General features: G+C 35.4%; 2 protein-coding genes across 4 annotated transcripts in view; both read left to right on the forward strand.

Annotated features, from left to right (window-relative positions):
• The window catches only part of LOC127797978 (uncharacterized), an 84376-nt gene that overhangs the window by 52661 nt on the left and 7621 nt on the right, over positions 1-24094 (forward strand). The gene's annotated exons all lie outside the window — the stretch shown is intronic.
• LOC127797984 (uncharacterized) lies at positions 4896-7261 on the forward strand. 2 transcript variants are annotated; one of them, XM_052331247.1, is made up of 4 exons: positions 4896-5120; positions 5311-5412; positions 5677-5757; positions 6296-7261. In XM_052331247.1, exons 2-4 carry the CDS (start codon positions 5364-5366, stop codon positions 6514-6516), a joined length of 351 nt encoding a protein of 116 aa, XP_052187207.1. In that variant the 5' UTR covers positions 4896-5120; positions 5311-5363; the 3' UTR covers positions 6517-7261. The 2 variants fall into 2 exon arrangements, with proteins under 2 accessions (XP_052187207.1, XP_052187206.1); XM_052331246.1 differs by lacking the exons at positions 4896-5120; positions 5311-5412 and having other exon boundaries at positions 5568-5757; positions 6296-6861; positions 6961-7261.

The raw sequence follows: 24094 nt of genomic DNA on the forward strand, positions 1-24094 counted from the left end.
GTAAAAAAAATAAAATAAGATAATAAAATACATGTTACATTTTATTCATGTAAAATATAAGAGTTAAATTAATTTAAAAATTTAAATTTAAATGTATAATTAAAATAATAAAAATTTAAATTATCATATAAAAAATTAAAATATAAAAATTAAATTAAATTAAAAATATAAATTTAATAACGTATTTAAAAAAAATTGAATAATCATAAAACAAACGTTTACATAGACAAAAGTATTGGTGAGAGTGAGACGTGGTGGAGGGTGAAAGAGGGAGTGAGAGTGTGGCCCTTCACTCTCTCTCCCCTATCCTTGTGTATATATACATGCACACACACAAAATATCTCATTCGACTGGGGACCTCAGGAGAAGGCAGAAAGATTTGCAGTAGCAAGTCACAGCTTTTAGAGACGTGGCTCGCAAGCCAGCCGGGATCATTTGGAGAGCTTTCGGATCGGATGGATGGGCAAATTGCGGGGCTGGAGCCTGGAGGAAGCCATAGCTGAGGCCATGGACCTATCTAAATCAAAAGATAAGCAGGCCAACGACTCATCGGTGCTTCTCCCTCTCGCAGCTTGTGCAGTTGCATATGGGCTTTGTTTTCCTCTGGTCGCTCGCCTCTACACATCCCACTGTAAGAGCTACAATATCTATAAATAAATGTCTAATATTCGCTTGTCTCTCTTAATTTTCTCATGGCCATGAGTTCATGAATTGTCACAGCTGCTGCTTTCAACCATTCTCCAAGTGCAAGGCTGCCTATTAATGCTAATCCACAGCGGAAAGGACTGGGATTAAGGGCGCTGCCCTTAGAGGAGGTGAACTATGAACTATGAACTATGAAGCAATAAGTGAGGGGCGGAGCCAGGAATATTTGTCAATGAGCGAAATTTATTAAAGAAAAAAATAAAAAATAATATAATAATACAAATATACAAAAAGTTAACATAATTTATTCAATATCTTACTTATAGTTCTTTGCAATGTTTCATATTTTGATAATGTTATATAATAATTTCATTATCAATTTTTAAAAAATAATACTATTTGATTTCTCCCTATCAAATCTTTTACAGTTGACGGAGATTTTTATTTTAAAAATCTCTCTATGACTCTTTCAAATTTAATATAACAATTGATAATTAGAGAATGTACAAATTTATAAATTTATCAAGTGTGCATGTGCAAATTACGATCGATCAATATCTACATTACGTGCATGTGCAAATTACGATCGATCAATATCTACATTACGTGCGTCTGTGCAACTGATCAAACAGTCAAAATATCAAATTACGTGCGTTTGTGCAATTGATCAAACAGTCAAAATATCAAATTATGTGTGTCAGTGTAATTGATCCAACAATCAAAGTATCAAATTAAGTGCCCCTGTGAAATTGATCCAACAATCAAAATATCAAATTATGTGCTCCTGTGCAATTGATAAACTTATTTATCAATCTTAACATCACATTAACAAACTTATTTTTAAAAAACCCAATATCAATTAACCCAACATCAGCTAACAAAATTCAAGTTTACTTAATTTTAAAAATGAAAAAAATATTTTACCTTTTTGAGACAAAAATTGGTAAAGCCTTACTGCTCATTGATTAAGCGAGAGAGAGAGAGAGAGAGAGAGAGAGATGGAGTTGGAGAGGCAGGCAGTGATCGACCAACTAGCGTCCAGCTCCAGCAAGCGATCAGCAATGGAGGGCCGGAGCTCAGAGAGATGAGTCAGCGAGTGACGTAGCCAGAGGCCCAAAGAGAGGCAACAGCTAGCAAGAGTGATTGACAGTGACGAATTGAGCGAGGCGAGTGACCGTTGACCGTGGAGGTGAGGGGAGGGCAAGAGGAGCGAGTCAGCGACTGCCCTCAATGATGGTCGGATGGTATGAGTCACCAGACGAAAGGCAGAGCGAGTGAGAGCGACAGAGAAGAAGCCCGCAGCCGATAGCGAGCGAGAACGAGAGAGGAAGAAGGGCAGGGGCCAGGGGGGTAGCGGGAGCTTGAGCGAGAAAGAGATTGAGGGAGAGTTTTAGATGAAATGGGCCTGAGTGTAGGCCAAAATCAACCACAGGCCAAGACTTAGTAAAGGCATTGGGACTACATTGGCTCCACCCCTGAATAAAGTCAAGTCCCTGGACACAGTTTTTAGTTTTCTTTATTTGCTTGTTTTTGTATTGAGTTCTGCTTTTACATAATCTTTTGGATATTTTTCGTATTTACATTTTAATTCACATAAAGGAGAAATTTGCATTTGCTTTTAGTCCAAAATGACTAAAAACTATAACGGTTAGTTGATAAGTTTGCAATTAAACCGAATTGATTCGAGTTTTGCTGAGTTTAACTTTAGCTTTGCGAACCAATTTTTAAGACTTGAGCTCAAGCGCTTCCTGCCAAACGGTGGCAACAGTGGGAGGTAGCGACTAGTGTTATTCAGTGATGAATGCAAATTGTTAGAGAAGGCGAATGGTTGCAAACATCATTTTGGTCAAAGAAGGCGAATGGTCGCAGCCTAAAGCGATCACTATCACTGAAAAGACAAATGGTTGCAGGCATGGAATAACATGTAGGTAATTAAATTGTCTAAAATTAAATTTTAGGAAAAATCATTTGAAGGTGTTTGATTAGCTTAATTTTTTACCTAAAAATTGTTATATTTTTTTTAACTTTTAGTGTTTGATTGTTATTATTTTTTATGAAAATAATCACATACACATGCAGATAAACAACAAATACACAAATCAATAATCAATTACATAAAATAATCAAATATATGCATATTTAAAAAATAAATCAAATATACATACATAAAATATTCAAAAAATAAACCAAATATACATATACACCCAATGAAAGGATGAAGGAGCCATCGTCACTGATCGCCACTGCCATCGTCGTTCACTCCTCGATCACTAACCGTCGCTTTTGCTTGCTGCCTCTCTTTCACTCACTCTGTTGTTGCCTCTCGTTCACTTGCCTTCTCTCTCGCTTAGTCCGTTGTTGCCTTTCGTTCACTCATTGGCCAATCTCTTGCTGCAGATCTGCTTCCAGATCTTAGGGGAAGCCGGACATCAAAACAAGAAGATGAAAGAGGGTCGGGTGTGAGAGTACAATTGCTTAGAAAACATTTTCTTCCCTCTCTCCCCTCAACGGGAATTTCTTTTCCAGCAAAAGTGAGAAAAGAGTATCACATGACCACAACTTGAAAAATAATTTTCCTAAAAAATTTGATCAATCAAACACCTCAAAAGCAAGAATTTAGATAAAAAATGACTATTTTTCATAGAAAATATGCCCAATCAAATAGGCCCTTAGTTAATTTATCATTTATGCTTTACATTTTAATTCACATAAAGGAGAAATTTGCATTTGCATCTAGTCCTAAATGACTAAAAATTATAATGGATAGTTAAAAAGGTTACAATTAAACCAAACTGATTTGAGTTTTGCTAAGTTTAACTTTAGCTCTGCGAACCAATTTTTGAGACTTGAGCTCGAGTGCTTGCTGCCAAGGCAATAGTGGGAGGTAGCGACCAGTGGTATTCAGTGATGAATGCAAATTGTTAGAGAAGGCAAATGATTGCAAGCATCATTTTGGTCGGCGAAGGCAAATGGTCGCAGCCTAAAGTGGTTGCCGTCACTGGAAAAGACAAATGATTGTAGGCACGAAATAACATGTCATCGTCAAACGATGGACGGTCACAACCATCGCTGGCTTCTCCTTCTAGCCCTTTATTATCAATAGCCACCGGTGAGTCTTCGATATTTCTCTGATGGATTCTTTTTTTGCAACTATTCATTTTCTTCTTTACACACAGGTATATCTACTAGTTTGTATTTTGTATATGTATATTATATTAAATATTCTCATGTATATGTGTAGTTGTTATATATCAACTTTGTAGTGTTGGTTCTTGTTCTAGGTCGAATTGACCTAGCATCTTGAAAAATTTTAATTATTTAACCTAGATAATGAGACATGGGACAATGACCCAAATAGAGATAAATAATACTAAATATATTTAATTTAATTATATTAATAATATTATTATTATTTAAATTTTAATTATTTTATATTAAATAATATATTTAAAAATTATAAATAAATCTATTAATATATTTATAAATAAGTTTGTTTACAAATTATTCGCAAACTTAAATTGAATATGTTTTTATGTTTTTTTTACGAGTCTTCAATTGAATATCTTCTCGAAATGAAACAAATTTTATTGAGTTCAACTCTATTATAAATTGAATTTTAAAATTAATCTCAATCTCTTATTAATAAACTTAAACGAGTTCTATTGAACCGAATATCCAACTGCTTGCAAGCCACTCTACTCACTTGCAATTTTGTTAGTCAATATTACGTACTAACATAAAGACTGGATACGAAGACTAAGTAAAATATCTTTATCAGTTTCCCTCGGGATTGAAGTCAATCATACGTTCAGATAAAGAAATGGGCACTAAGTAAATGGTAGTCACCGTAATTAGAATAGTTGAAAACGGACGCAGACACAGTCCACTATATAAACAAAGACTTGCTGGGCTGACTTTTCTCCAACTCCTTCCTACAATTGGTAATTAAGATATTACCCCATCTTCTTCCTGAGATCAAAACCCAACTGTTTGTGCTTCTCAAACAAAATGAATACATATATATATATATATATTGTTATTTTGTGTGATTCAAAATTAATTACTGTATTGCTTTAGGCCATCAGTTCTTGATGACCGACGTGCCATTTTGTTAGCAGTTCATATGGTGATGTTTTGTAAGCCATTGATTCCTTGTTAACCTAGATCCAACGTCCAGATTTCTCCTTGGCCTCATAGATAATGCTCACGTCGGCAGACAGAGACTCTTCAAGCAAATCAGAGAAAATCACTGGGTTGTGTGAGAGAGTGAAAGAGGAGAGTGAGTGCTGGGAGATTGCTCGGGTTTTACAGGAGCATCTTGTACTCTTTTTCTTCTGCTTGTTTCGCAATACTGTAAGTGTGTTCTTGATTTGTTTCTTTGTATCATTGCAATCTCTTGGTTCTTCGAGATTAAGTGGATTGACCAGGGCCGAAACCCCTGCCGTGAGTAGGATCCATTTACGGATCCGAACACGTAAGTTCTCGGTGTACATTTTGCGCGTGGGTGTGTTGGGATTTTTCTGTTTCTGTTCTTTGTTCTTCTTGTTTGTGTTGGTTTGACGCTTACAGGTTTGAGAAGTAACATATATATATATATATATATATGATCTTTTTCTGGGTTCTTAATTTTGTGCAAGTTTTAAAGATGATCTATTGATCTACAGCTGGGTGATAGAATTGCATTTTGATCGATTGAGAAGCCAAAAGCTCAACAAGAATGGGAATAATAACGGGTACTCTTCTTGTCTCGATGGCCACTTATAAAGGTAAAGGCCCTTCAATCAATTCCCAATGGAGGTAGATATATAATATATGCATTGATTCAAACTCATTCCACACACATTTTCACTTGGATTAGTAGAAGTTAATGCATGTGGTTTATTCATTAGTTCCTTTTTTTTATGTTTGCCCAGCATGTTAATTCTTTCTATTTCTGGGAAGAATTTTTATACTCAAAGAAGAGAATGACCAATTGACCTTGCTTTTTTATCTTTCTTTCTTTCTTTCTTTTTTTTTTTCCAATTCTGCAGTTGTTAAAATGGTCAAAAAAAGGAAGGCTAGAAAGAAAGCGAAAGATGCTAAAGTTAAGATGGATGTGCAATTGGACTTGGGTATGTATTTTAATGTGAAATGTGTTTTATGGAATCAAACGTATGAATGGTATGATAATCCGTGTTTTATTCAGTACTACACTTAATTACTCCTCGTGAGCACTGTTTTCCTTTGTGTCATGAATATCAAGTGAAATAGAGCAAGCAAATTTGAAACGAACACACAAGATTTATATGGTTTGATCACCAGATGTGATCTACCCTATGGAGAGAGGCGGGTCAATGTACTATGGAGAAAATTGAGCAGATACAAGAATTTATGATCTCATGAAACCCCCAATCAAAATACACCCTTTCTATTCTCTCATTAACTGTAAAAAACAAAGAGGAACCAAATACGTATGGCTAAAACAGAAAAAGGACCCAAATTAGAACTACTCCATACCACTGCCCTTCTCTTCCCCCACAGGTCCCCAGAAAAAAAATCCCATTTGGGTCTTCTCCCTAATTATTTGAGTTGGGTCTAACTTTGAATTGGGTCTTCTCCCAGAATCAGAAATCAAGATATTCCCTTACACTTATTATTCTTTTTTGGCAGATAAACCTGACGAAAAAAACAGCCCAGACCCAGAACCTGTGATGGAATATGAGTCAGACCCAGAACCTGTGATGGAATATGAGTCACTTGAGAAGAAGGCTAAAGAACTGAAGCAAGAAGGGAAGGGGATTCGGAGGAGAGAGGATGAAGCAATCGACTCTTATGGAAGGCATGTTCAAACACTCATGCCACTGCATGGCGTTGCCTCTATCTATCTCTAACTAAGTTACCCCCATGATAGCCTGTGGGTCTCGGTTATGATGACAATTCTCTTCTTCTTTGCCTTCGGGGTTGCCTTTAGGACGGCATTGACAAAGCTCGAGAAAATATCTCAGTCGACTGGGGACCTCAGGAGAAGGCAGAAAGATTTGCAGGAGCAAGTCAAAGAATTTAAAGAATTATTTAGAGAGCTTTCGCGTCAGATGCGTAGGCAAATTGCGGGGCTGGAGGAAGCCATAGCTGAGGCCATGGAGCTATCTAAATCAAAAGATAAGCAGGCCAACGAATCATCGGTGCTTCTCCCTCTCGCAGCTTGTGCAGTTGCATATGGGCTCTGTTTTCCTCTGGTCGCTAGCCTCTACACATCCCACATCCATAAATAAATTTCTAATATTCGCTTGTCTGTCTTAATTTTCTCATGTCCATGAGTTAATGAATTGTCACAGCTGCTGCTTTCAACCATTCTGCAAGTGCAAACCTGTCTATTAATGCTAATCCACCACAGCGGAAAGGACTGGGATTTTAAGGCGCTGCCCTGAGAGGAGGTGAACTATGAACTATGAAGCAATCAAGCAATCAAGTCAAGTCCCTGGACACAGTTTTCAGTCTTCCCTGTTTGTTTGTTTTTGTATTGAGTCTGCTTTTACAGAATCTGTTGGATATTTTTCATTAAAAACAAGGAATGTAACACGTGCTATGCACGTGCAAGTTAAGAAATACAATTGATAGTTAAAATTTATAATTTGTTTAGGCAATATTTGTATATGAAGATGAATTTGGATAGTTAAAATTTAATTGGTTTCATGTTAAATATAAGATATTATGAGTTTAAATCTTAGTCTGACCATAAACCTTTGTTTTTTGAATGAAATAGTCAAAAGAGTACTATTAAAATATTTTAAATTTAAGAAAAAGATTTAATTTCTTTAAAGATTCAAAAGGGGGTCTACTCTTTGCCTGCATTTTATATCATTTCATTGCCATGTCATAAAAGTTGTCTCTTCAAGTCAATTGGATGAAACTATATATATTCATTTTCCCATTTCAGTTTGATACTATTAGTTAATTTATCGTTTATACTCTACATTTTCTTTCAAATAAAATAGAAATTTACATTTGCATCTCATCCTAAATGACTAAAAATTATAACATTGCTCGATAAAGATTGGAAATGCAATTAAATAGAGCTAAGTCGAGTTTCGCTGATTTTAGTTTCTAAACTCGAGCTCAAGCACTTGTTGTTGAGTGGTGGTGGTAGCTAGCAATAATAGACGATGAATACAGATTATCAAATAAGGTGAATGGTTGCAAGCAGATGCAGAGACGATGGAAAAAGGGAATGGTTGCAGGTGTTGGTGGGTGTCGAATCCAACAAATAATAAATTCTTACTCCTAAAAATGTAAATTGTGATAGTGATGAATAAGGTCGTATCCACAGAAATTGGTTAGATTTATTCCTTTGAAAAATTAAAATAAATAGAAAAAAATAATTGGAGGTTTTGAAATTTTAGAATTTAAACAATTTAAAATAAAACAAATGCAGAGATATGAATTAATAGAAAATCAGTTAAGCAAGTATCCAGTTCAAAGTATAATCTTAGAATTGATTCGAGGAATTGATCATTGATGCAAAAATAAAATCCTCCATTCTTTCACTAAATTGGTTATGGTTATTAACAAGCTTTAATAACCCATCCCTCCTTACTTTGATGATAATCAAGACAAACTTATTGATTATTTCCCTTGTTAATAAATAACCCTACACAAGCTCTTAAGGTTTAATTTATCAACAGCTTTAATTATTAGAAAGACGACCAATTCTAATCAATGAATACACAAGCTCGATTCATTTAAGGTAGATTATATATCTCCTTAACATAAATTAAAAACCTATCCGTAATCAATTATGTTAATTGCCACCAATATTAGAATATCTAAACAATTACGGATTCAAATTTCTAATTGGCAATATATTGTTTTCACAATTATACAACGGGCCATTTATATTAATTAATCGAAACAATAATTTCAACAAATATAGAAGATATATAAATAGAGAAAGAATAAGAGAATAATGAAAATTAATTCGATCTCACAATTTTTGTAAAATCAAAACTTTGATTATTTTTGAACTGAAATAAGAGTTTAACAATCTATCAAAAATAAAAGAAAACACCTAACGGAGAAAGAAAAGAATTTGCCGCGTGCGCCACTGTTGTGCTCGTGAATCTTCTGCTCCGTTCTCCTCAATTGCGCCGCTTTGTTGCTTCTCCCTCTCTGCCTTTTGCGCTGCTTTCATTAATATATATATATATATATGCGTATGCAGTGCCCTTCGTCTTCAACTCCATGAGCCTTGAATTATACAATCACATTGCACATGCGTGGGCCTCCAATTGAAACATCATATTATTATAATATTCTCACTTTTAATTGCACCTTCAAAGTCACAGCTTCCTGGACTTCAATTTTAACTTCAGCATATGTGGGCCGTTGATTAAAGTATTATATTTAGTCTTCAATTCAACTCCAATTCTAACTCTAATTCCATGCCTGGTTGCTTCACTTTTGCTCCAATTCGTCATTATCTTTCCTATAAAATTAATAAATAAAATACATATAAACACATGTAAGAAAATAATAATAAATATGTGAGATTTATTTTTATTTTTTTATTTTTATTTCTTAAATATAATTTATTAAACTTTGCCACTAATGTCTTATATATAAAATATTATTATAAACAAGCACTATAAGACCTAAAACATGCTAAATAAACTAAATGTTATGAGAATAAAATTATAAAATTATGAGTTTATCAAGTGTCATTTCAGTCAAAAAAGATGATTGATCACAGTCTCAAGAAGTCGTTGTCACTAGAAAATATAGATTGTTGCATACACAGAATAGCATGTCGTCGTCAGAGAAGATGGACGATTGCAATCGTCATTGACTTCTCCTTTCAACCCTAATTTATTGTTGACAACCACCGGTGAGTCCCCGATATTTCTTCGATGAATTCTTTTTTCTATAACTATTTCTTTTTTATACACACAAATCTATTAGTTTATATTTTGTATACATATAATATATATATATATATATATATTGCTGTAGACATATTAAGTATTTTCATGTTTATGTGCATCAACTTGATAGTGTTGGTTCTGAGTTTGGGTTAAATTGACCTAGCGTAAAGTTTTTATCATTGAACCCGGACAATCAGATATGAGAGAATGACCCAAATATAGATAAATAATACTAAATATATTCAATTTAATGTTATTATTATAATAATTTAAAATTTAATAACTTTATATTAAATAATATATTTAAAAAATTATAAATAAATATATTAAAGTATTTATAAACCAATTTGTTCACAAGTTATTCGCAAACTTTGAATCGAATATATTTTTTTACGAGTTTTTAATCGAGTCTATTAATATTTATAAATCTCCAATTGAATATGTTCTAGAAATTTAACGAGTTGAATCTTACTAAACTCAATTTCGATTCAATTATAAATCAAGTTTCAAAATTAAATTTAATCTCATATTATTTACCTTAATAAATTAATTTAAACGATTTCTAATTGAATCGAATACCGAAAGCTTCTTTCACTGATACAATAGAAAGGTAGTTGCAAATGATAGGTAGTTGCCGCCTTCTCTATATCTCCTATTTCTTTCTTTAAATTTAATTTAGTTTCAGCTCCATCTTCATTGAAAAATTACCCTTTCACCTTTTTCAAATCCCAATTCCACAACCTTACTTTCACAAATAATATAAAATTAAGCATAAATATTGCATAAAATTAAACTCGTCGAGGTCGAGGTCGAGGTTGCATGTAAGAAGACACTTATTTTATATTCAGTATGAGTTATTCATTAGGGTTATGTAATATTTCTCAATCTTTAAACTTCTTAGGATAATATAGATGATCCATAGTGCATATTCGAAAAGTTAGGATACCGTGAGACTATGGGTTCAAATATATTTTTGTGTGAAATTGCACAATCTTCTATGTAGCCAAAGAGTTAGGCCTCTGAGATTTGTATCGTGAAGAATTTGTTCATTCACCTAAGATTATGGAGTAAATAGACAGTAAATTTTAAATAATGTAAGATAAGTCTAAGTAAAAAACTATTTATGATCAAAGGATCTCTCGAGTTTTTCACATTATAAAAAAAAATATTTTTTAACTTTATAAAATTTTGTGCAATGCTAACATTATTTATGCAAAATGTATTATATATCTCTGCTTCATTAATTCTTTTTCTTTTAAATCTAGAGACATTTGCAAATTTCTTTAAATTTTAGTTTGAATAAATTTCTTTGGAAATTTTCAAATTTAGTTTCTATGAGTTGTATGGTAACTTGAACTTTTTGTATGGTAACTTGGCCTTTTTTACTATTTCAGCTTTTTTTTTTATGGTAATTTAAATTTTTTATTATTTTGATTATATCCAGATTTATATTTTCGAGTCAATTTAACTCTTGTATTTTTATGTATAAAAAAATAAAATGAGATGATAACATATATGTCACACTTTATTCACGTCAAAATATAAAAGTTAAATTGACTTGAAAATGTAGATTCAATGGTGTAATTAAAATAATAAAAAGTTCAAATTATTATACGAAAAATACCGTAAAATATAAAGATTAAATTAATTAAAAAATATATTTAAGAGTGTAATTGAAATAATAAAATTTTTAAATGAACACAAAACAAAAAACATGAAAATATCAAAATAAAAATATAAATTCGACCTCAAAAAATTACTTTATCATTCACTAGGTTTATGTTCTAAAGATATTATCATGTTCATATATATATATATATATATATCAAAAAGGTGGTCCTAGTATATATCAGAGAGTTCTTTGTCAATAAGGAGAGTAAATCTAATGAAACACAACATGTGTAATATCTCGAAATTTGAAAATAAATAATAATTAGTCAAATTGGTGTTTGAGGACATTATTAAATATTTGAAAATTTAAGAGGAAGTATGTATTTATGTGGTTTTGAGGAAAATAAGGAATTTATGGTTGATAATTATTAATTATTGTATTTGTGGGTTTAAAGGAAATATTAATTTATTCGGATATTTGGAGATTTAAGAAAAATGTTTATTTATGTTATTTTGAGAGAAAAGAATTATTTAATTGGGAGTATTTATGGAAATAAGAAAATAAATTAATTTAGTGGATTTTTGGAAATGTCTGGGTGTAAGTGAAAGAAGAAAGAAAAGGAAGTGGGCGAGTGTGCAATTTTCGAAAATGGTGGGGTTTAAATGAGAATTTCGGAAGTGGCAGGCGATCACCTTAAAAATAATTTGGTGAGGCTATATGTTGAGGGTGGCTGCCAACCCAGCTGGTCGCGTGCGCAAGGGACCAGCCCGGCGAATGCGGTTTTGAGCCTTGGGGGAAGGGAGCTGTGCGCGGTTTTGGAAATGGCTGATTTTTTAATCAGCCTCAGGCGCCAAACGGCGCCGTTTTGTTAAGGCGGTGGGGGCAGCGTGGCAGTCTCAGGTTGCGACACGTGGCGGCCTCTTGGCCGCCCATTTCACCTTGCGTTGAAGCAGCATTTTTGCTGCGATTTTAAGGCCGATTTCGGCCAAATTTGAAGCAGGAACGGAGGAAGAAAAATGGAAGAAGAAGAAGTAGCACGCAGGGCCAATTTTTGGAAAAATTTGAAGATTAATTGTGGGTTAAATGCGATTTAATTAATCAGGTAAGTAAATAATTATGTATTAAACATTCTCTACGGTTGGAATTTAATTTTGGGCCCAATTTTATTAATTTTGAGAGTTTAATTTAATTTACAGCGTGTATTAATTTGGTAATATTTAAGCATGGAAACGCTGTAATCAACTTAAGCGAGGCAAGTTCTCTTCTACCCTCGCGATCTATTTCCATTTGGTGAACCCCTTGTCTTCCCTTAATTCGATTTGATTTTGCGTATTAATTATACGAATTAGGGATGTTTTGGTCATGATTTAATTTAAAAGAAATATGAGATTATTGGGATTTTATTTACGAGGTGTCTATGTGGGATTTATATGGCTAAATTAATTATATTATACGGTTAGATTTAATTAATTTGAGCCTCGGGTTTTATTAATCGCTATTAAACATTTTTAAACGTTTTACTTCGCAGCGGGAATGCAAGAAATGGAGGAAACGGTCGTGTAAAGGCAAGCTCTTAACCCTCTCTTCCTAATCTTTAATTCCCGTAAAAGACCCCGTGATTTCCTGTATATTATCACCTCCCTTACTTTAATTCAGCACCTAGCCTTATTTGTTGAATTATTATTCATTGGGTTTAATTTAAATTAAATCCAGAACTTCTAGAGTTTTATTTGTTGTGAGTTTACGGGGGTTTGTATCGCCCCAATTCCTTTGGGAATGATGCTGAACCAGTTTGGGAACTAGGTTTCTAGACATGCGGGTTTATGTACGATTTTATCGGGTTTATTTACAGCTTTCTCGGATTTATTTATGGTACGGTTAGAGCTATCGAGCAATAGGGCAGGGGTCGGTTGTTGGTGATGTTGGGGTAGACTATTGTACGGCCCTGAAGTAGACCGTCGGGTGGACACTCCTTATCACTGGCCATTGACCGGTGCCGGGCACTGCTGATTAGCTCTGCCAGTATGTGATTTACTGCACGTTTAGATTTATTATATTGTTGTCCATGATTTGATATGCACATGGGTACGGGTTGCATATTGAGATATTCATTTACTGAGTGTGCTTGGACACGGGCATGCTAGCTTGGTTAGGTTGCATTCAGCACGGGCATATGCATCGTGTGTGGTTTACTATGTGGGCGGAGCATGGCCTGATGCCTGGATGTATGGGCGCCTTGTATCATGTTGATGCTCATTACGCCATTGCATTTTATATGCATTGCATGGTTATTGGTAGTGATTTGTTTTTGGACGGGAGTACCGTTCCGAGGGAGCCTCTAGCTCGGCTGTCGGGAGTACCGACAGGGATACGGGTGTCGGGAGTACGACATGGACGGGTGACGGGAGTACCGACCCGGGATGGCACACGTAGAATGCTGGAGGTATTTGTTACCGTCCAGGGCAGCAACAGGTTGGTATGGGACTTGGGTGCCAGGTGTCTTATGTGGGCCCCAAGGATCGGTATATGCTTTTATTATACTATACTATTATGTTGTAGCGTCTCATGGCTTGTGTGTACCTGGGGGTTTATTCTGGGGAGAGATTTCTGGTTTTGTATAGCCTTCAGCCTTTCTTTCCTTATGCTTGCTGAGTCTCTTGACTCACCTTGTTTTTCCATCATTCCAGGTAATGTCAGCGTGGCCATGGCAAGGGAGTTAGCTTTTGGTGGTAGAGTTTGTATGGTGTACAGGCAGTCCCGTCAATCCCTGTCAACTCTGATGGTTGAGTAGGGTTTACTCTATTATTTTGTATTGTGCCAGGTCTTTTCTCGAGTCTCGTGTATGTCGGCACAGGAGTCTGTGTTTATTTATTTCTCTTGTGACTGCTGTGTTAGCGGGGTACCCGTAGTGTATGCATGTGTTTTGTTTTGCTTTTGTTGTCCTTATTTTCGTATATGCATGTCAGGGTGGTTTTTGTCTCGTGGTTCATTCTTTTCTCCTCCCGTAGGCACTCCCGTTCGGGTAGTCCTGGTGGTTGAGGATATCCGGGCAGGGGTACTTACAACATGCGTCCCGTTGTTCATACGAGCAGACATTTCTTTTTTCACAAGTGTGCTGACTTGAGCTCTTTTATTGACTTTTGTCTTTTCTATGTACAAGATTCATCAAATAAACATGATGAAGATCCATTGATAAATCTTTTTCTGGGTTATTTGTGATAATACATGATCTGTTAATTTACAGAGTTGGGGGTTAGAAGTTGCATATATAGATATATAGATCATAGAGGCTACTGTTCTTGTCTCATTTGCAACTGCAACTATAGATACTCAGTGTGAGAAGGTTGTCCAATCGCTTCTTTGTATTTTAATGAATGTGATAATTGTTTGATTAATTAGATTTAACAGTACCAGTTTGCTAATGCAAGGTCCATAATTTAGCTTTTTAATTCTTTTTTGGAGTTGATTGTTATTAGCCTCGTTTGAGCTTCTGTTCATGATTAGGTTTTCTTGATCTTGAGATGTTCTTGACCATACTCGACCATGAATTTATCCAGTACTTACTCGACCTACAAAAAGATGATGGGATTCTATTTATATGTTATCTAATAATTAAATTAATCATGAGTCTTGGAATAAAGTGCTGTAATAACGGTGCAATCTATTCAATACCTGTTGTAGCTTGAAAATTACGACAATAGAATTTGTAATGCGAGAAAGTTGGAGCCGAGTCAGAGCAAGGTGGATAGTTGACAAGAGTCTGCTGGTGAAAATAGGCGTTGGGTAGCTCCAGTTCGCGATACCCTTGTCGGGGTCGTAGATGGTCTCTTGAGGGCACCTTCAGTATCACTCGAGATTAGTCTCCTGTGTGCTTTGGGCATATCTGCGCTCACGTGAACAAGTTAGAAGGCATGCGGGGATTCCTCACCAACATATGTCCTCTGATGCTTAAGTTAGTACAAGTAAGAAAAAAGAGTAATAGACGAGTAAAGTGATATCATTGAATACAGAGTTGTTATACCTTTCCTGGCGAGAAATGATCAATCTCGGTGCTGTTACAGGGAGTTCGACATAGACCTGTATGTTAGTAGCAATCAGACTGGTTTGAGAAGAATCCCCCTCGGAGGGTTGGTCAACCTAGGGGGCCCTCCTGGAGAAGATGGGCCTTACAGCGGGTTACCGAAGCAAGGTATTGGCCTCTAAGGGACCTATCCAGGCGCAGCTCCAGGCTTAGTAGGAGAATACCTTAAGACACTGTCTATTTAATCGTATGAATGACTCATGAGGTACCATTATATATGTGACCTTCGTATGTGCATAATGGGGGCTTACTAGTATGAATTACATGGATAATGTTACACGAACGTAAACTTGGATCAAAAGTTGGACCACTCTAAATTCTCGCGATATTTTGACATCAAAATATCGTGAGAACTTGACATTAATTTTCATCTTTGTCGTTCATTTTCAAACCCGCACTCTCTCTCAAACCCACTCTATCTCTTCTTCACTTTCTCTCAAAACCACCATCTCTCAAACCCACTCTATCTCTCTCCTACTCACTCTGTCTCAAAACCACCATCTTTCAAACTCACTCTATCTCTCCCCTACTCTTTCTCTCAAACCCACCTCTATTGGTTGTAGCGTCCCCCATCGCCCCACCCTTGCCTCGCCATCGCGACAAGCACCGCTGTCGCCCTCCATCCAATCGAGCATGGTCCGCTGTCGCCCCCCGCTGCGAGCACCATCCTCTGTTTCCCTTCTCTCTGCTGGTCGCACCGCCTCACCCTCACCTATCGTCGCCCCTCTCTCCATCGTGAATAACCGTCTACAATCACCACAACGCCGCTCGAATGGCCATCGCCGGCCCCTTATCGCTGCTCGAACAGCCACCCGCTGCTGTTGTCTGCGCCCACATACATTTATATATTTTTCTTTTTTTCTGCTTTAGTTTTTATATTTGCTTGGTTTTTTTTTTTTTTTTGATGTGCTGTTGCTGATGATGATTTAGTTGTAAAAATGAAAAATTAAGAATATGTTTTTTTATTTGATTGTGTGAGGTTTTGACTTATAGATTCTGGAGGGTAGACTGTTTTGTGTATGAAGTTGGCACTACAAGAGAAACTGGTAGTGTGTATAAGTGTTTTATATATGGTTTTGTTTTCATTTTTATAGGCTGTTGTCTTAGTTCATACATCATAAATTCTTGTCATTTCTATGGAGATAACAGAGTTTTAAAGTTGTGATTTATATTTTGTTGAAATTTCTTTTAAAAATAGTAGGAACTAATCAAATAATAATACCTGGATCAAGTCAACAAAATCCCTAATTTTTATTGGCATGTGGATAAACAATCAAATTCAAGGGTGTCAAGACAAATAATGAAAGAATGAATTGATTAAGACTATTGGGACGAAAGCAGAGTTTCCAGTGTGTTACATCACATTTATAGACTATGAAGTTTCAAGTATGAAATAAAGTTTGAAATTGAATTTATTTAAAAAAATTTAGTAACGGATTTGAGTTGGCTAAACGGCTTATTTGCAACACGATAGTAAATAAAGGTTACATGTATGTAAGGAAAACCTTTTTTTTTATCCTCACAAAGTGGAGCTTCCTTCTCCCTGTATGTTGTAAAAATTTTTGCTTGCCTGCATTGGCTCAAGGTGAGCTGAATGTGAAATACAACTAAAGTTGATTATAGTTGGGAACAGAGGCATTACTGAAGCAAGAAGATGCTGAAAAGTTTTAGATTTATTTTTGTGATTATGCTGGATAGTAAGTAACGGATTAGAATGATTTCTTTGGGCAAGGGGGATTGGAATTGGACAATCTTAACATGAAAAATTAATTATATTACATAAATTTTACAATATAAAATTAATTATATAAATTTGAAAAAAAATTCAAGAACTAAATTTACACTCAAATAACAAATTTTTCATTTTCAAAATTACAAAAACTAAAATCATCATCTGTTCTTAATTTTCCACTTTCACAACCAAATTATATCATCATCAGATAAAAAAAATAACAGAAGAAAATAAAAAAGTTAAAGCAAAAAAAATAAAAAGATATAAATATATAAATGTATGTGGGGGGGGGGGGGGAACTTGATAGAGGTAGATGATGGCGGTGGGTAGGGGTGGAGGGTTTTTGTGGGTGACGGAAGGGGTGGGGAGGGTGAAGGCGGTGCTGGGCAAGCGGTTGGTGGGGGTGTGACGAGGGGTGACGACGATAGCGGGCTATGTTCGCGAGGGAGACGGATGTCAGAGCAGGGGGGTCGATAGTGGGCAGTGCTTGTAGTGTTGGCAGATGAGACGACAGGGGATGACGGTGGCGCCATCCTTGAGAAACGACGGTGCGAGTAATAGTGAAGGGGTGATGGTGATGGCGGTGCGAGAGCAATGTGGGGGGCGAACACTTCAACCTATGGGAGTGGATTTGAGAGACAGTGGGGGAGAGAGATGATGGTTTTGAGTGAGAGAGAGAGTGAAAGTGAAAGAGAGAATGAGAGGTGAGAGTGAAAGAAGTGGGTTTGAGAGGGTAGTTTTGAGAGAGATTGAGAGGTGAGGGTAAAATTTTATTAAGGGTTAATATGGTAATTTTAATAGAATTATTTAATTTTCTATTCACCTTTAGCTTCGTGTAGCATTATCCGAATTACATTTGATAGCTATGCGGAGACAAGACAATAAATGGGGCCCACTAGGCCCTTGGAGACATACTTTATAAGCGCCTTGGAAAATTAATAACAAACCCTACCCATAAAGTCATTTCTCTTACCACCACGTGAATACATGCTATATATATATATATATATACACTATAATGGCACGTGAATACATGCTATATATATATATATATACACTATAATGGCAGGCCATGTGGATGCTAAATCATTGGGTAGGTCTCACTAAGCATATGGAAGACCATTACCTTATGTAAGCTCACTCGAAATATTTTTTTAGATTACACGTTATCATTTGCGTTCCTATTAAATTCGTCTCAGAGTCATTACGAAAGAAGTAAATTAGGAATGTGTCTAGGCGATTAGAATTTTTTTTTTTTTGAAGTCTATGAGCATATATATACATAGGTTCTCTGGTCGCCTATTAACTCACACACATATATATACATACATATATATATACTTTGCACATAGAGATGGAGAGGGAGAAGGAGAGAAATAGAGAGAGTTGAAAGCAGCTTTTTTCAAGAGACCTCAAAGAGCACCTCGTCGAGAGGTCTCGAGTAAAAGCTTCTATAAAGACCACGGCAAAAGGTCTTTACATGAGACCTAGCCATTAGGGAGGCTCGCTGAGGGAAGGTTTCGTCGAGAGGGGGTCTTCTAAGAACAAATGCAGTTGCTTACCGAAAGGCTTGTAGCCGCCGTCGAGAGTCATCGAGAAATTGCAGCCATGGCCGAGGAGCATGCTATTCTTTTTCGAGAGATTATTGCGGGAAGAGAAGGCTCTCTCTGAGAGACTTTGGCCGTCTTGCCAAGATGAGGGTTAAGGCAGCCAAAAGGCGTGCGACTCTTCCTAAGAGAACTTCCATGGCTGTCGAGAGGCGACTTTGCCTTGCCAAGAGAAGCTGCCGAGAGTCGGTCTTCTTACTAAGTTGGGAAATCCTTTCTGAGAGAGGAAGATCTCTCTCGGAGAGACCTTACAGGGAGAGAGCTTCCAGAAAATGCCATTACCCATTGCCTTTGTCTTCTTCTTCTTCCTTTTATAGCCCCTTTTGCCTTGGACCCTTTTACCCCTCAAACTTAGCATATTCATTCTTTTGCCATTATCTTGGTTCTTTGGTTATTTGACTGTGTTTTTTTCTTGGGAAATGTGTCTCGACTCAGGACCACTTTTGGGATTGGCTCACCTAGGTCTATTAACCAAAATACCCTTAGGTGGACGCTCGGGAATTTTATGGCACAACAATATCTTATTCTTGAAATTCATGACTTCGTATAGGTGCACTATAAAGTTGGCAAAAGACGACAAGCATGCCATGTGAGAATTGGATTCAAGTATGATAAGTGATTATGATCATCTTATTTAAACGATTGAATTTAAGACTAGTGGTAGTTTTCAATGAACGGTGTACCTAGACTTGGACCCAATCTTTCGAGTTGAATCTTTTGTTTAAAGTGGGTATACCCCCAAGTTAGATGTTGGGTCTGAACGTGAAAATACCTTAGCCTTGACCTAAGTACGAGAGATCACTAACCATATGTCGTTCTTAGGGCCCTCCTCAGATAGGGCATTTTCATAATTTTGATTAAAATTAGGATACCTCGTGTTCAAGGGCTCATGCCATTGCATGGCGTTGCCTCGATCCATCTCGCACTAAACTGCCCCCATGTTAACTCTTGGGTCTCTTTTCTAATGGAAATTCTCATCTTCTTCGCCTTCACCTTCGTCGTTGCCTTCACGACAGGGTTGAGGAAGCTCGGGACAACATCTCAACTGGCCTAGCACCTTTGGAAGAGGCTGAAAGATTTGTAGCATCAAGTCGAGGATTTTGGAGACAATTGGGTTCGACCTCTTGTAGTGATGGCTTATGAAGTAGGAGATTAGGGAAAGATTTTGGATTGGATGCATAGCCTGGGTAGGCGAGTTGTAGAGCTGGAAGAAACCATAGGGGCATAGCCGAGAGTTGGGTGCGATTTTGTTCACCCCTTTTAATGGGGGTTATTTTAACCCCTGTGAAAAACTAATGGCCGCACCTTTCTCTCCTTATCTCTTTTTCTCTAAGCTTCCCTTTCTCATTTCTTCTTTTCCATTTCCTTTTCTTCTCCAGCTAGCCTCATGCCGTCGCCACCTCTTCTCATGCGTCGACCATCGAGGTTTCCTAGCACGCCAATCGCCTTATCTTGCCACTGCATCCTCGCCTTGCCGATCGCTACGCGGCAAGGCGAAGATGCAGCGGTGAAGCGACAATGCAACGGTGAGGCGACAATGCAGCTGCAAGGCAGAGATGTAGTGGCAAGGCGAGGCAATCGACGGTGAGAGGAAGGCAACGAGAGGGTCATCGATGAGAGTAAATGAAGGGGAGCGAGAGGAGAAAGAGAAATGGGATGGGTATAAACCCCCTTGAAATGACCTTTTTACCCCCCTTCCCCTCCCTAAAAAAAAAAAAACTAACGGGGGTGAACAAAATTGTACTCCATAACCGAGGCCATGAAGCTGTCTAATCATCGTTATCGGTGCTTCTCCCTCACAGCTTGTGCATTGTAATGTAGCTTCGATGTCTTTGGGCTGCTAATTTAATCCTAAGTTACAACATATTTACGCATTTAACAAGTTAAATGATTTTAATAATGCAATTTGAGATTTTGTTTAAATCCTCATTTTTGTACATTTATAATTTATAAATGAGCGATAGATTTATATATAAGGAGGTACTCAATATCTTAAAATTATTAACAGCTATATAACTATTGTTATAGCAATATCATCATAGTGATATTTTATTTTTTTTGTCAGTATTTTTTTTTTCAATTTGGGTTTTTCATATACATCTTTTGTGTTCTTTCGTGTACTTAATGGTTTGATTGTATTTTGTTTTCGGTCTTCAGCCCTAACAAACTTTAGTTCCAAAAATTGAAGCCCAAATCCATATTTTTGCTCCTTACATTTTTTTTAGTCTGTTAGTTCAAATTTTCATTTTTTTAATTACACACATCAGATTTTTAAATCAATTTAACTCTTCTACTTTGACTTTTTTTTTTTTTATAACTGTTCAAACTTTTTGTAATGTTCATTATTTCAATTACATACATCAGATTTTTTATTATATTTTGAATTTTTTTCATTGAATTTATATTTTTGAGTTAATTTAACACCTATTTTTTTTATATAAAAGAAAAATAAAGTACAAATCACATTATATTCATGTCAAAATATAGAGGTTAAATTGATTTGAAAATATAAGTTTAGGAATATAATCGATATAATAAAAAGTTTAAGTTGTCACATAAAAAAAAATATCAAATTATAGAGATTAAATTGACTTGAAAATATAATTTAAGAGTGTAATTAAAAAAAATTATAAAAATATAAAAATAAATAAAAATATATATTTAACCAAAATTCATACTCGATTATACTTTTATTTTTCCACCAGTGGGTTGACTTGTATTGACCTGGCCCTCCCGCGCCGCCCCACCCACCCGCCGCCCCCTACCGCGTCCTCTCTCTCTCTCTGTCTTCTATCTACCCCTTTTTCCATCGGTTTGGTTCATTTTTAGTCTCTTCTATTTACCTGGCCCTTCTCTCTCTCTCTCTGTCTCTCCGTTTATACATGCACACAGAGGCACACACATCAATCTAGTTCTTTGCTTGCTGGTTACTGCTTTCTGTAAACTACATCAACATAGATCTTTGCTTGTTCATTCAAGAAGAGTTGTGGCATTTCCTCCATCTCCTACAATTGGTAAGATATTACCCCATGTTCTTCCTGAGAAAACCCAACTGTTTGTGCGTCTCAAACAAAATGAATATATATGATATGAAGATCTTTTTCTGGGTTCTTAATTTTGTGTAAACTTTAACCATGATCTATTGATCTACAGCTGGGTGATAGAAATTGTATGTTGATCGATTGAGACGTTCTGACAAATATTTTTCTTTTAATTTTATTTTTCATTTTTCCCAAAGACTTGCTGGATTGACTTTTCTCTGTGGTTCATTCTTGTATTATCATCTGAGTGCTCCTTTTATTCCATTTCTTCGATGGAAGAATGGTGCAGATGATGTACTCTCCAACTGGTAAGATATTTCCACAAGCTTTTTCCCCCAGAAAATAGAGACATTTTCCTGGAGCTTTTCCAGAAAATGAAAATATCTTTGGGTTCATGAAACTGAAACTCTTCTCTCTTCTTTTGCTCTTGAATATCCCAAAACCTGTAGCTTCTTACATGTCAATATACTGAATGGAAATCATATAGGTGTTAGGTTTGCCTGAAAGATTGATAAATGAACAGAAATCATGAAAAAAAAAAAAAACCAAGTACTTTCTTCTTTTTTCTAATTTCCATGTTCAGCTGATTTGTCCATTTTGAACATTCTGGCTGAAATCAGACAGAGAAACGGGGAAATAAATCGAATTCTGATCTTTCTGTTCTGAATTGGGGCTTAAGGAGATCATTATTGATTCTTTTTTGGGTGGATGAATGACAGAGTAAAATGGGAAAGGGTTAGTATCTTGTGTTCTTTATGAACTTGTTTTTCCTGGCAAGTATCTGTACCTCTTAGATTTGATCACAATGGGAGCTTAAACAGTAGTTAACATTATTGATTTTCCTGGCAAGTTCTTCTTTGACATTCCTTTTCATCACTTCGTGGAAAATCAACTTTAATCACAATGGGAGTTAATTTAATATTTATATTTTTAGATATAAAATAATAAAATACATATTATATTTTATTTATATTAAAATATAAAAATTAAATTAACTTAAAAATATAAATTTAAGGGTATAATCAATATAATAACAAATTTAAGTTGTAGAAAAAATATTAAATTATAGAAATTAAATTGACTTAAAAATATAATTTTAAGAGTATAATTAAAAAATTAAAAAATAAATAATTATAAAAAAATAAAAAAATAAATAAAAAATATATTTGAGCAAAATTTATACTAGATTATACTTTTATTTTTCCACCAGTGGGTTGACTTGTATTGACCTGGCCCTCCCGCGCCGCCGCCCCCTCCCCCCTCCCCCGACCGCCCCCCACCACGTCCTCTTCCTCTCTCTCTCTCTCTCTCTTCTATCTACCCTTTTTCCACCGGTTGGTTCATTTAATCTCTTCTATTGACCTGGCCCTTCTCTCTCTCTGTCACTCTGTATATATATGCACACACATCAATCTAGTTCTTCGCTTGCTGGTTACTGCTCTCTGTAAACTACATCAACATAGATCTTTGCTTGTTCATTCAAGAAGAGTAGTGGTATTTCCTCCAACTCCTACAATTGGTAAGATATCACCCCCATCTTCTTCCTGAGAAAACCCAACTGTTTGTGCGTCTCAAACAAAATGAATATATATGATATGAAGATCTTTTTCTGGGTTCTTAATTTTGTGTAAACTTTAAACATGATATATTTTAAAACCCAATGATGTGAGTTGAGTTGACATGCTTTGTCATTGAAGTAGATTTTGACATCCATAAAGTGTACAATTTTCTCTTTGAAAAAATTTGTTGTGAAGTAATTTAGCACGTTCAATTTTATAAGAGATCTCAAATATTTTTTGTTGTTTTATTTTTTTCTATGTTATTGTCTAACCTGCTAGTGTTAGATGAAGATTTACAATAACATTCTCCTCCATGTCATTTCACTTGTCTTTATCTGCAAAGTCTCTTGACCTATTGCTTATAGCCACTAGGCAATTATCTTTTCTCAGATAGCTTTCATCTTTAACTTTCACACTAGGCAATTATCTTTTCTCAAGATAACTTTCATCTTTAACTTTCACAATGAGAAATTTCTCCCATTGAACTTTTCAATCTCAAATTTTGTCGTCATTACTTCTATCATAAACTGCTTTGAGTACAAAATTAGCTCTCACTATTGCACGTTAACAATAACCGTATTTGTAAATAGTGCCCCAGTATACGTAAATAGTATTCAGTACCTTCAAAAGAGTGATTAATAATCTAACTTATTTTTTGTTGTGGAATATTCATTTTTATAGTGACAACCACATAATATATGATAAGTAGATATATAAATACCTTATTGTAGTCTCTGATACGAATTGTTAATAAATAACATCGAATTAGAGTAGGGTCGCAATTGATAATTTGAGAATAATAATAATAATGTAAAAAATTAGACAAATTTTACATGAAAAACTCTCAAATAAATTAAGGTAAAAATCACGGATAAAAATAAAAAAAAATTATTATGAAAAATAATATGAGTTATAACTT

This window comes from Diospyros lotus, chromosome 3 (assembly GCF_014633365.1).
Source record: "Diospyros lotus cultivar Yz01 chromosome 3, ASM1463336v1, whole genome shotgun sequence".
NCBI lineage: Eukaryota > Viridiplantae > Streptophyta > Magnoliopsida > Ericales > Ebenaceae > Diospyros > Diospyros lotus.

Excerpts from the sequence above, each read along its gene's own strand:
- LOC127797984 (XM_052331246.1), top strand. The coding sequence starts at position 6,553 with ATGATGACAATTCTCTTCTTCTTTGCCTTCGGGGTTGCCTTTAGGACG. Across the intron at positions 6,862-6,960 it reads ATGGGCTCTGTTTTCCTCTG|CTGCTGCTTTCAACCATTCT; the intron begins GTCGCTAGCCTC and ends GAATTGTCACAG.